At 39.3% G+C, this 13,734-nt stretch overlaps 1 protein-coding gene across 1 annotated transcript; it reads right to left on the reverse strand.

Annotated features, from left to right (window-relative positions):
- Window positions 1–241: 241 nt before the first annotated feature.
- Window positions 242–11,911, reverse strand: mpzl3 (myelin protein zero-like 3). The gene is made up of 6 exons (XM_041047174.1): window positions 11,709–11,911; window positions 8,473–8,639; window positions 3,614–3,827; window positions 2,572–2,728; window positions 1,511–1,580; window positions 242–1,225 (listed from the first exon to the last, which is right to left on the reverse strand). The coding sequence occupies exons 1-6, from the start codon at window positions 11,776–11,778 to the stop codon at window positions 1,145–1,147; spliced, it is 759 nt and encodes a 252-aa protein (XP_040903108.1). The 5' UTR covers window positions 11,779–11,911; the 3' UTR covers window positions 242–1,144.
- Between the last annotated feature and the right edge of the window lie 1,823 nt (window positions 11,912–13,734).

The raw sequence follows: 13,734 nt of genomic DNA on the forward strand, positions 1-13,734 counted from the left end.
TTAGAGTTTGTAAAGGAATATTCAAGAACATTCATGAATAGTGGAAGAGACCCATTCATGAATAGTGCAACACACCAAACAAAGAGAGAGCAGAGGAGAAAATGGTGGCCGTATGCTATCAGCTTTACCAACAACCGGTCTCTGTTTGCTATCGAAGAGCCATCAATGAAATTAATAAATTCTTTATATTAACTTGCTGGAAGTACCTCTTTAAAAAGTCATGCTCATCCTCTAACAAGAATCAGCTCATAAACAATTTATTTAGGCAAAATATGTTTTTAAAAAAAAAAAATTAACAACACAAGCGAGCTTTGGATCCGAAACCAAGGCTCAGTCCATATCCATGACAGAGCACATCCACACAGCCCCAAAGTATACAGTGATATACAGAAGACTGAAGAGATCAGATATACTGTATGTACAGTGTTAGGTATAAATAGTATTAAGTGGTTTCAACTAACCATCCAAATCAAACCATTTATTTTCTCTCCAAAAATTAAGGATATAACCGAAATATTCCACTACAGCTCAACAAAGACATCCACAGATTTCACACAGCCGCTCAGACACAGGCAATAAATTAGACAAAACATATCTATCTCCTTCACAATAAGAAAGTGAAACATATAAATCATCACTATACAAAAATACATATAATGTTTATCTGTGTGTTTGTGTTTACATGCACAGGGTCAGCTGGTGCCTGACACACCCGACAGAGTGATACCTGCCTGGACAGACACAATAAAGAAATAATATCTGATCAAAACCACAAGCTGTCAAATATAAGAATTAATACCTCTGTTTTTTTTTTCCCCAGCACAGTGGTACAGTAGCTGTGAATTGATTTTCGGGAAGTCTTTGGAAATTTAGGGGGTTGCAGACAAATGGTCAATCAAATTACTGGCGTACTGGATTTTGAATGTGTGTGAATATCATACTGGTGATGAATAATTCAGATTGTCTCAAGACACAAATAAAAAGGTGGTCACACCACAAAAAAGAAACTGCATCACCAAAGTGACTGCGTGAGTGAGTGGTTGATGGTGACATGGAAGACATTGATTTCCATTCAGTACCTCCCATCTGTAAGGCGCCAGCGGGTCCAGATTTTGCAGTTACATTTCCCGACCACCAGGGTTCTCTAGCACTGAGACTCTGCATAGCCTTCATCTATGGGAGGCCTCTTTTTTAGGGTGTAATACTCCCCTTCGTCCTCTGACTCCTGGACACACACAGAGGATCAGAAAACAATGCAGTCAGATGAAGATATATACACATAAACACACATATATATATTCTACAGACCCAGACACAAAATATTTGTGGGAAAATGTTGGAAAAATCTATATTTTATGGAAATCTATATTTTATGTGCCCTCTAAGTCCTGTTGTCAGACATAGAGGGCATGTAAAATTAAACATGTGAAACGGATCTGGCAGACATGTCTCATTAAGTTATTCATGGGTTGGAAGACATTGTGCTATAATGAAATGTTGTGTACTGTACCATGAAACATAGGTCACAGCATGTGGCCCTCTTTACTTTGTCCCCCGGTGGGTGGATGCCGTACTCCTCTCTGATGATGCAGAGTGGATAAAAAGATAGTCAGTAATGACAATAATTGAACTCACAATTACGATGAAAAGTCCTGCCTGTTACATATCGACACAGTATTTACCTGCTTCATAGGAATGAATGATGAAAATGTCATTTCAACAACAAAAAATTCTGAATGATTCAATGAATGTTAGGGATTTTGATTTTCAATATTTAATATTAAAAGAATACTTAAACATTTTGGGAAATATGCTAATTCCTCTTTTGTGCTGAAAAGCAGAAAAGAAGAACGATTATACTCTTTAGATATAAAAGCAGCATTAATCTTCATCATCATCATCATCTAACTCTGGGCCATGAAGTAAATATGTGTATTTCTCAAAATTGTTTTAAAAATATGTTTCATTTCCTGCTATAAGACATAATATGTTTAAATGCAGCTAACAGGGACATCTCATTGTGGTTCTGAGAATTTCAAGTAAACAGAATGGTGGAGAGAAAACAAGATGCTGGAAATGATGGGGTTTAGATTAGTGTCAGTATTAATAAAAATATATAACAAAAAATATGATTTATCTCCAGAGTACTCAAAATAAATAATGATAAAATTGACTTTTTCTGAAAACTAAAAAAACAAAAATGCCGGGTCTTAGTGAATTTGCGAGTAGTAAACAGAGGAGTAACAGCTTGTTCAACATTTATAATCCTGCATTACACCAGTCAAAAGAGCAAACACCAGCTCCTGTGTGACTTCAAACCAGAGAGAGTGCTACACTATGAACCGGCCAGTAGATCAGCTCATTGCAGCGCTGGACTTCTCACTAATTGATAGCACCTTTCTACAACAAGCAGATCCTCCTGAAATCAAACCCCTAAGTCAAAGTTAGATTCTTGCTTAACCTTCTTCAAATTAGCAATCCAGGGGCACATCGACAAGCATTACAGCCTGCAATGACTTTCATTACCCCCCGAAGACCCACAGCAGTGATTGGTTGAATAAATCTACTCACCCCTCTGTGACCTCTATGGGTGATCTGTAGGCCTTCGATTGGTTGCTTTGTTTCTTGGGACAGAACATCCGTCCAATCAGAATGAGGGTGATGATGGCGGAGGGGAAGAGGATGAAAGCGAGGAGGACTGCCACATCAGTGAAGCGAATGCTGGGGGCTGGGGAGGGGAAGGTGGGAGGTTATTGGCTTAGAACAAAGCCTGGATCTGTCCAAAGGTAACAAAAATCAGTCAACCAGCACCTCTCTAAAGCTCACTAATTAGCACGTTATATTGTGTTTGTTAATCTGAAGTACGCTATTATACATGGGGTTGTGTGTCTTGGCTGGGATGAGTGAATTCCTCATTACCCAGCAGCCAAGAAATAAACAAACAAGATACAGCATGTTAGTAAGCTCTAGCAGTGCTGGTAGGCGCTCCAGTTACATATTTACTGCACAGATGTAAGAGCGGTATTGATCTTGTCCCTGGAGAAAGAAAATCAAGCAAGTGTAATTCCCAAAATACAAATTATTGCTTCGAAGAACCTGAGTATTCACTATTATCACAATAGTTTAATACTTTTTTTTAGTGAGATGACTTCTACAAAGTTATGTCAAAAAAACATTTACATCAGTAAGTTAGATCTTATGAGTAACCCTCACTAAATCTCTGCCTCTTCCCATCCCATCTGACAGCAAAGACAGGCAAATACATATGAGTCAATATAGCTAACAACATGACAGGCTTAAACAAACACTAAAGAGATGTTTGGATTAGCCTACTATAAAAATATGTGGCTGGCAGTGGAAACTTCTTCCTCTCAGCCCTGTCTCTGTTTGTATGGAGTTCACAATTAATTGTGAGAAAAGCCAAATTCCAGACACCTCAGGTGAAATCAGGACAAGCGCTAGTATGTATGAACATGTCTGGATCACATTATTGCACATTTGACAACTGATATTTATGTGCAATCACGTGTGTAGAGTTTTGAAAAGTAAGTCAAATGAATATATACATTATATAGTGAAATAAAGAGACAAAGAACTCTGTGTGTGTGCTTACGCTTTGGTGTGACCGTGAGTACGGTGTGTGAAGCTGGGGACCCATGAACATCAGGAGGGTTTCTGACTGAGCATGTATAGGTCCCATTATCATTCAATGTGGCGTTGATCAAAGAGATGGAGGCTTCCCCACGCGTCGGGCTTCCCTGCCACCGGATACGACCAGCGAACTGACCTTCGTGTGGGGGGAATGCCCGTGAGGAGAAGTGGAAAAACTGGAAGGAGAAGAGAGATGGTTAAAAAAAAACAAAAAAAACCAACAACAACAGGAGAGCAACACCTAAATAAATTTACTTTATGACCAGCTCTAAATCTAACTTTGCATTTTTCTGCCTGAGAGAAAGTGTCTAGAGCAACAGGTGGTGGGACAGATGGTGGTGGGATATTTTCTTTTGGCAATATTGTCAATAGCAGAGCGAAGAGGGCTCCGTGCTCAGTCTAAGAAATATGAATAAAAATCTGACTCTGTTTTTTTTTTCCCTTTAGTTTACCACATCTGTCAACAAACTCCATCCCTTCGTTACTCCCACGTCAAGCTGACCCAGACCTCTCCAAAACATGACATCTGAAGTATGAGTGTGTTGTGTGTGTGTATTGTGTGTGTGTGTTTGTTTGTGTGTGTGTGGGTGGTGAAGGGGGAATGAGTACAGTACAGTACATGTTTTTCACAGAGTATTTTTTTTTTTAATTTAAGTTTTGTGAGTCCCCGTTAGTCACCACTAACCGGAAGGAAAAAAAGGAAGGAAAAAAACATGAACATAAAAACATAGAAACACAAACAGGAAGAGGACTAGTCATTAGTGATACAAGGAGACAAAGTGGTTGAGTCTGAAAGTATTTGCTTAGTCTTAGTGTATGTGTGTTGCAATATGTTGATGCTGTTATTTTACCCTTTACTGTCAATAAATTCTAAGACATGTTAAGAGAAACAGAATAGGAAAAGTAAGTAGAGCTGACCCAGGGTTCATTTACATACTGGTATGAATGAATGCAAAATCTAGTCTGCAGAATTTGCAGTCAGAAGTAAACACAATAAGAACTACAGTTTCAAACTGCGCCAACGTGGTTGATTGTTAAAAAGGATAAAACTTAACAAGACCAGAAAAAGAACCATTACATTACGTTAAAGAAATACAATGAGTAAGTGCTCTGGTAATTTGAGCGGCCAGTCATTACTCTTCCCAGCTGCGTCTTGTACTGAGCTGGTTGGGTCAAACGAGGAACATAAAGACATCAAGAGGCTTTTAGATCATTTGCAGGATAAGATCAGAGCCGCATGGCCTTCATCTCTGCTGTCAAAGCAGAGCAGAACAGAGTCATCAATTTCTCCTAAAATCACCATGGATGTGTTTGCATCCTTGATAATTCATCAACCTCCCTGTATCTAAAAATTAGCATGTTCTGAAAAGGCAGACAGCTGCTCCAGAGAAAAGAGAAAATTAGCTTATAGTGTATTAATGGTGGATGGTGCAGGATGTTTGTCCACATTCACAACCATGGGCAGTATGTGGAAAGCCAATGCCACACAGGATGTCATCCACACAACTGACCAAACCATATGCTCCTGAAGTTTCCTTCCCCACTGTGACTTCACACATTAGGATCTTACTTTATCTGAAGATGACAACTATACTGAGTGCTGTGTAACACATCTGAGCCTCTTTGAGATACCATTTTAATTCAAACCATTATTATTCTGTTATTCTTTATGGAATATATGTAAATAAAATGACTGCATTTAAAAACATGAGGAAAAAATAAGTGGAATAAACTATAGGATGTATAAAATATGTTTGCATTATTAGGTCTGCAGGTCTATGTATGTGATCGAGGTGTACATAATGACATTAAAAGTAATAAATCAACAAGTTGCACATAATGTGCAAAAAACAGCAGGAGAGCATACAATGTCAAAGACAAAAGTAAAATCTGTGATTACAGTACATAAATATGATATATATGAAGAACATTCACGATGAACATGAGAAAAGAGTAAAACTAAATATAAATCTAAAGTATTTATGCAATTTATTTTATACAAAAATAATGATATATGAACATATATGAACATAAACAAACAGACTTTCATCTTATTTAGAGAGTGTTATATGTTACATTATCAGGTCTCCACATGCAAAACTATATGTAAACTGTATGAACAGTCCTAGAACAATATGTACTACTTACTGATGCAGCTTCATGCAAAAATGTATGCCTTGTGTTAAGTGAATACGTTTACTGCCTTAAGGTTTATACTATACTATGAACGGATGAATTGTGTACAGCCTCCCAATAAACTGAGGGAAAAAAAATCTAAATCAAACACAGAATCACCTGAACAATCACTGACACTGATACAACTTTATGGTTTTACAGCTGTGTGTCAGTCTGCCGCATTGTAGGCATGGCAGAGATAAACCCAGTCATCTCCCTGCACTGTTATTCATCCACAACTGATCATTTGAGGACTTGGCACAGCTCAGCCAACATGAGAGCAGCTTGAAGTCAGTGACTATGTAAGAGTCTGCTCAGACTGGAAACAAACATTGGTCTCAGTGGACCTCTAAAACTTCTGAAAAATGCTGCAATTCCAGCAAACATGGGAGACTGTTTTAAACTGGGGCCACCTTTACTATGAATCTGAGACATTTTAGACAAAAACTTCCACTGACTGGCAAACTTAACAACAGTGTCTAACTTGAGTTTTAGATCTTCATAATAGATTTATTTTTAGCATTATTCAGCAGAATTCAATTGCCAAATCCTCCAATTACCATCAGCTTCCACTGATATTTGATTGAACATTCAGCCTCTCTTCTCCAATCTACAAAATGAATTCTCATCAGGACTGAGGTAATTATGCAAGTCACTGAAGCACTGCAGCAATTCAGATTGACACTAAAGCTTTGGCAGCAAAATTATATTTTCTGATGGAGCTTTTCACATGCTTATTCATGGTCTCTCCCCGTGTGATCTACGACCGGGGACACACAGGCCAATAAACCAGCCAAAACTGCTAATGAAATTGGATGGAAAGTAAATGAAGGCTTAGAAATTGAAATGAGAAACTTCCACACTTTGTTCCATCTATGTATCAGGAAAGTGCCACACATTATTTATCTGTGATAAAGAGAACAAACTAGCTGGGTTGGGTCGAAGGAAATACAGGCTGTGGTGTGGCTTTCTCTTGCTGACACACCTTCTTACTATAGCTGTGCGTCTTTGTGAGGTAATACCACACTATCTGCTGACTGTGACACACGTGCATACACACACACACATGAGCACCACATCGATGTAACATGCACCAAGTCCTTTTTCTCCTCCTCCCCTTACACACTTTGAGACCAGGCAACTACATCTTAATGACTAAACCAACAGCACTCCATATCAGCGGAGCCACAAAACATTAGCCTCCACTTAAGTCTGAGTGCTCCTATAGGAAATGATGGCATATAGGGTTGCAGCTACCACACTATGGATTCACATGCTCCAAATGCAATTTCACAGAACCACACTTGAGGGCTATCCTCAAATCCAAATGGAACAGCTTAAATTATGTGGTGTGTTATTAGTGGATCGGCCTCTGAAACTGAACCCAGGGAGTGTGGGGTTAGAGGACTGAGTGCAGTTATGGGCTGGGATGGATACATCTGAAAGCATTTCGAACAAGACCACGATACCACCACAGAGGAAGGGGTATGAAGGTAGCTGACCAGCCGGGGTTTCCTGGGGAAGCTGGGCGGGAAGGTGGCTGGCTTAAAAACCGGAGATTACCACTCGTAAATCGAACTTATCGGTACAAACTGAATCTACATTAAAACTGAGGCTGACCTGAGTTTGCTTTAGGGCATGTTTCTCTATCACAGTTTTACGTGTTAGTTCAGAAATCAAGAGAAGTCCAGGTGGTCAAAAACGCAAACAAAGCAACCAGATGTTCAAACAAATCATGCTGTGAGTGAGCAATAGAAGTCACGTACCTGTACAATGAACACAGTCTGTGCGAGCTCTTAAAAATTACATGGAAATACCTTAGTGTAACCTGAAGTTTCACACACACTTACATGATTTAAAACTGATTAGGGCCACAAATAATGATTGTTGGCACTGCTGATTCTTATTGATAACTGACCAATTCTCTCTAAGGTTCAATTGTTTACAGTATAAGTGGCTAAAGAGAACCTTCATCTTCAGTTAACTGTAATAACAGGCTAAGAAGGTGGAGAAGCAAGGGTAGAAACAGTGAGGTTCTTTATGGCATTTTTGCATTAAAAAAATACTGAAATGATAAACTGATCCATAACATGTGGTAGTTACCAATAAATGTGTCTATCAACTAATCAATTAATCAAGTAATCACTTCAGCTCTATTAGATATCATAGTGCAACCTAGTACAGCCACAGAATAATGTGGCTTTTGCCATGGGACAGTAACCCAACCAGAAGACAAAAACCCATTAATCTGTAACCAGATTATACTAATGGCCCTCATCACTTTCAAATGCATCATTTGATAAAAATCATTAGATGGTTTCTTCAACAGTAACACTTCCAAATGGCAGCTTGCACAGCATCAGCATTTAGCTCGAACACCACACAGCATATGTTTCTCTGTTCTCTTTTACATTTGCTTCTTAAAATGTAGGTGAACACATCAACAAGTAAACAAGTAAATACATGCATTTTATGGAGAACGTTTTGCCCAAATTGTCTTGGAAAAAGTAAAGCAGAGAGAGCTTCTCTTCATTTTTAACACACAGCAACTGCAGACATACAGCACATGTTCATTTTAACAACAGCTACAGCAGTGGCTTTAGTACAGCCTTGTTCTGACAGTACTTTTGATAAATATATACTCACTGTCTGTGGTGGTCCTCCACTCTGGGGCCTGTAAGACCAGTCGACAGTCATTTTACTGGTCGGCCTACTGCTAGAAGTGAAAGTGCAGGACAGTGTGACGGCATCCCCTTTAGATGCATGGATTTCTGCTGGAGAACGCACGGTGATGGAGGAGACGAGGGAAGGGGCTGGAAGTGAAATGGTAGAAAGACAGTCAGGGATGACAGCAGAAAAAGGTGAAATGCGATGTGTGCAGATTTACATGTTTAATTCAATTCAATTCAATTCAATTCAATTTTATTTATATTGCGCCTTCCACAATCAAAATTGTCTCAAAGCGCTTTACAGAGACCCAGAGCCTGACCCCAGAGCAAGCACTTAAGGCGACAGTGGCAAGGAAAACTCCCTTTTAACAGGAAGAAACCTTGAGCAGAACCTGGCTCAGATGGGGGACCCTCCTGCCGATGGCCGGGCTGGGTGAAAGGAGGAAAAGGAGGAAGATAGGACAGCTAGGAATGGAGGAGAGGGGGAGAAGGACATGCAGCATAATACAGACAATGTGGGTCAGCATTTACATTACAGTTAGTGAACAGTTATTGGATAATGTGTGCTCAGCAGATTAGAATTATGAAACAGAGCACGGAGGCAAAAAGCTGTCATGACTGGTAATTATTTACATTACAGTTTGCAAAGAATATTAATCAAATATTTATCTGTAGCAGAATGGAACATTAAACATGTTAGAAATAGATAATTGTAAACAATAAACAGCAGCAGGTGGGTGGAGCCAGGACCACAGAACATGCAGCTCCGGAGCCAGAGGTTTAGGTGTTCAGGAAGAATGAGAAAAGGAGGTGGAGTAGAGGCAGACAAAGAGAAAAGGAAAACCCCTATAAATGTCATTTTACTCACTTACTGTACACAAAAGAATAAATAAAACTCCCCAACAATGCTCCCCCACCGCTGTAACATGAAAGTGTCAGCACAGTATATTCCTCCTCGCAGACACTGAACTGAGTGACACTCTAATACAAGTTTCTCACCAGCCTCTCTTGTTGTGTTTGACAGACTTGCTACACATCTGTCTGTCAGGGACCTTGAACTACAGATAAAGCTATGTCCCAGTGTCTCTCACTAGATGTTTTTTCATTGTTATCACTTCACTCAGAAAGCAAAGAGAGACCAGCCAGAGCAGCGTCTATGACAATACTTGCTGCTTAAGAGCTTGCTAGACTGTATCCGTGAACAAGAACTGAACACAGACAGCTTCTTTTAGTCTGGAGTGTAAATACTGGATAAATATCAGTTATTCAGACCATATGAAAAATATGGAAATAAGATTCTACGGCCACACTCGCAGCTCAGTGACACTACTTAAACTGGTGCTTTGAGCTAAATGCTATTATCAGCATACCAACATGTTTAGAATAACAAACAAACTGAAGCTCTGACCTGTTTGTGACAGTACATGAAAAGTCGGGGCGTCACAAAAGCCAATAGAATTCATCCTCTGGGGACTTTCAATAACAAAATCCAATTTCACATCAATCCATGCAATAACTGCCAAGACATTTCACTCAAAACCTAAGATGTAAACCTCATGGAGACATAAGAGGAAAAGGCAGGAGATCACCAAAGTCAGTAGGATTTATCCTCTAGGCACTTTGAATGAAAATTTCCCAGCTACCCATCCAATGGTTGTACAAGACACAAGATACAAAGAATCTTTAATTTTCAAAAATTAATATATACCAATTAATTTAATAGAAGTCTTTACATTAATTATTTTTATTTATTTGGTTAGAGTGTTAAAATCCATGACATGAACTGGGAAATGTTCTGAATCCTGGGTGAGCTGGCTTGGAATGAGTCCGTTATCATAATCTATAATAATGTATCCCTGTCTTCTGACCTTTAAGGAGAACCCAGCATGAAAGGAAACGGCTTTATTTTGAGCCTTTCATACACTGCTTTTTCTGGGCATAAATGAAAGTATCCTTGTCCATTTTCAAAGCAAAGGCCTCAAACCACCTTTTCTCTAAGGACTAAGTGAGAGGAAAATAAGCCTGGCAATCAGCAGATTTATCCGATCTCAGACTGACACCCCCGGCTCCATCAAAGACCCCAACAGCCAAGATGAGTACAAAGTTTATCTTACACAAAATAGTGTGAGAGATATCATGTGATCAGCCTGAATCATCTACAAAGACCCCTGGGTGAGTGGGTCGACAGCATGGACAAAGCTATCGCTTCATAAAAGTGGAAATCAAACAGAGGGGTCTTGAAAGCTGAACCGCTCTTGAACTTGAAGACAGCAGAGATGCTGACAATCCAGTAATTAGTGGTGGGATTGGAAAGTTGGCAGCTCATCAGTGTTGATGTTGCTTTCTTAAACAACAATATGTCTAGACATTTAAACTGAGAGGGGAAAAGCATGTGCTATCCTGATGTAACCCTGGCAGAAAAAAAATGACCACGTTGACTACATTAATATTACATGCTGGCAGACACTGCTCTGCCACACATGTAAGACAAAATTCAAGCAATTATCAAATAGAGACAAACCACAAAGATACTGCTTTGACCAGAGACACACAAATACACACACATACAGCCATTACTGTATTTGTCATTAAAATTCCTTCAATAAAAGGTCAGATGCTTTCAAAGACAGGCGAACCACTGCACTCCCACATTTCAGAGCCATGTTTGTAATGTACTTGGCAAAAAGACGGTGCTCTTAACTTAGTGCATACCAGCTGTCAGAATCCCTCCAAGCCTGGCGTTTTACACGGTCCCATCATTATTATGGGCTGCTCCTGTATCCACTAGAAACTGGCTGACTTCTTACTTTAACTCAGTCCGAATAAAATAAATAATTAACTGACTGGCAAATGGGACTTAAAATGTGTCTGAGGCAGAGTTCAGTACAACTTCATTACAATGTTTAGATGTTGACACTATGTTTTTCTCAGACAAGGGTATTCTGGTAATCACCGAAAAGTAAAACAAGAGCAGTCTTAAAATGGCGTTAGACAGTGTTTAGAGCTGTAGACTTATTTTCCAGTCGACCTGGAACTTAAACTAAACCTAAGATGAAGAGTTCGGCATTACTATCGAGAAACACCCTGACTGCGGTCACAGACAGCATCAGCCCACTTGAACAAACATGAAACGGGACGTACACAGTTTCTCCCTGTTTAAACTTGTGTTGAAAAACACCGACATGAACGCCGAGCTCCGGCCTCTGTACTCACCAAAACAAACGACAAAATACTGCAGCAAAACCACATTCAGAGCGACGGTCCCTTGGCGCAGTCGACGCATTTTAGTCTATGAAAACGGGTTTACGCGTTAAAAAAAAAAAGGCCAAGTTGCGTCAAAGGTTCAGTAAAATTCCGTCCATAATCTAGTTCGCCATGACTCAGTGTCTCCGCTGCGCCCGCAGACCTATGAGCTGACTATCCCACCTGACAAACAGGTGTATCAGGAAGTGGTGGAGCTGCAGTGGATCTCTGGGAGTGAAACGTTCAATGTTAAGTTTAAATGAAGGAAGGAAGCGAAATACCCCCAATGAAAGATTATGTTCACGGTGTTTATAATTCAACCAAATATCTGCGAGTTTATATCACCCTGACGTAAACTTCCTCTACTTTAATGTCACACTGTAAGATACACTTTAAGATACAGTTTGACTAGGTACAACTAGATGCGGTCTAATACAACAGCCCTGCAATTACTTCTGCTTTCATGAAGGTTATAATATCCAGTTTTCTTTGCAACTGCTGACTCAGGCTGCAGTTTATTGTGCTATGTGCTACAGACGTGTTTCCATTATTCTGTCCATTCCATTTTCTAGCAATGGGTATAGAATATAGGAACACTTTTATGTATAATGCAGTGCTGGATACAGTGAATAAGTGTTATTGAAAACTTTAGGAGCTTTATATTCAGTGCAAATTCAAATTGATACTACTAATAATAATAATAAGACAGAATGGTGTCATAGGTTTAATTTAAACTGCTGCTGAACATAACATTAGAAAATTTGGTTTCACCAGTATGTTTCCGCTGCGGTCAGTCAGGTAGGGTCTGTACAATTCACTATTCAAGCAAACAGCATCTTCTCTGAAATGTACTTTTTGTTTATTTTGGCAGACCAACCTCCAGATAAGGGTGTTGGTTATAAGCATAAGGGTGTAAGCACGAGACTCTTTAAAACAGGCTCAAGCTGTGCCAAAATAAAACCATTTTAAAGTAAAATAAAATTCTCTTCTCTCATCTCTTCCCTCATATGAACCCTCTGTGTGGAGGCCTGAGGCCCAGTCCTTCCGTTATCTCCCCTGCCAGCTTCTGTACAAAACCATGGATGCTCTAGTGGGACTCCCCTGCTATTTCTAGGCATATTACTCCACTATCCCTGTCCCCGATCTCCTGTCTTTACTGTTGTAATTATCCCTAATGGGAGAAGGTATTTGTTTTTCTACCCTTTGCTAGGTCATTTTCACTCCAGTATAATGCTTTATCTCTCCACTACATGTTTGAACAGAGTCTTTTTGAAGTTTATTTATATCTTTATTTGGTCTGGATTGTCAGTTACATCCTCACATCCATCTGGTCTGCCAGGAGCGTTTCCTCAGTTCTGACAGCAGAGATGCTGTAATCGTGTTGCATAACCTCGCTTCATTTCGTGACACATCAGAGCATTTCGAATGAGAGCAGCATCCTCTATTACTCTGGGCCTCGCTATTTAAAATACACAGCATATTTATCAGCTGTGTACCATAATCTGATTCAATGTTTGATACAATTACACTCTACAGCATAAAGCTGGATATTTAATGAAGGGTTAAATACATAATGCCATGGCGCCATTAGAAGACAAAAAATAGAAGCAAATAATCCCCTGTGTATTCTGAAAAAAACATACTGTATTGTGCAAACTAATTTGGAGTCTTGCAAGAGTTAATGAGTTAATTAAAATGAAAAAGCAGCCTTGCCTAAGAGAGACTCACTAATAAGAGACTATAAAAAGCAGGGGTTTTACACAATAAATAGAGATTACTGTATGTGAATTATAACTAACTTCTAATGTACTACAGGCCACGTGAAAAATACTCCTGTGAGAAATGTTTACACAAGATACCAGGACAGTGAGAGAAAAGGTGAAATGTAAGTAAAATTAAGCATGTCTCTGTCTTATCACTGTTCACTATCACTTTGACAGAGTTCCAGCAGTTTCTGCACAGATCACAGATACAATAATGTACACATCATTTTGGG

The sequence above is a fragment of the Toxotes jaculatrix genome, chromosome 9, assembly GCF_017976425.1.
Source record: "Toxotes jaculatrix isolate fToxJac2 chromosome 9, fToxJac2.pri, whole genome shotgun sequence".
NCBI classification, from domain to species: domain Eukaryota; kingdom Metazoa; phylum Chordata; class Actinopteri; family Toxotidae; genus Toxotes; species Toxotes jaculatrix.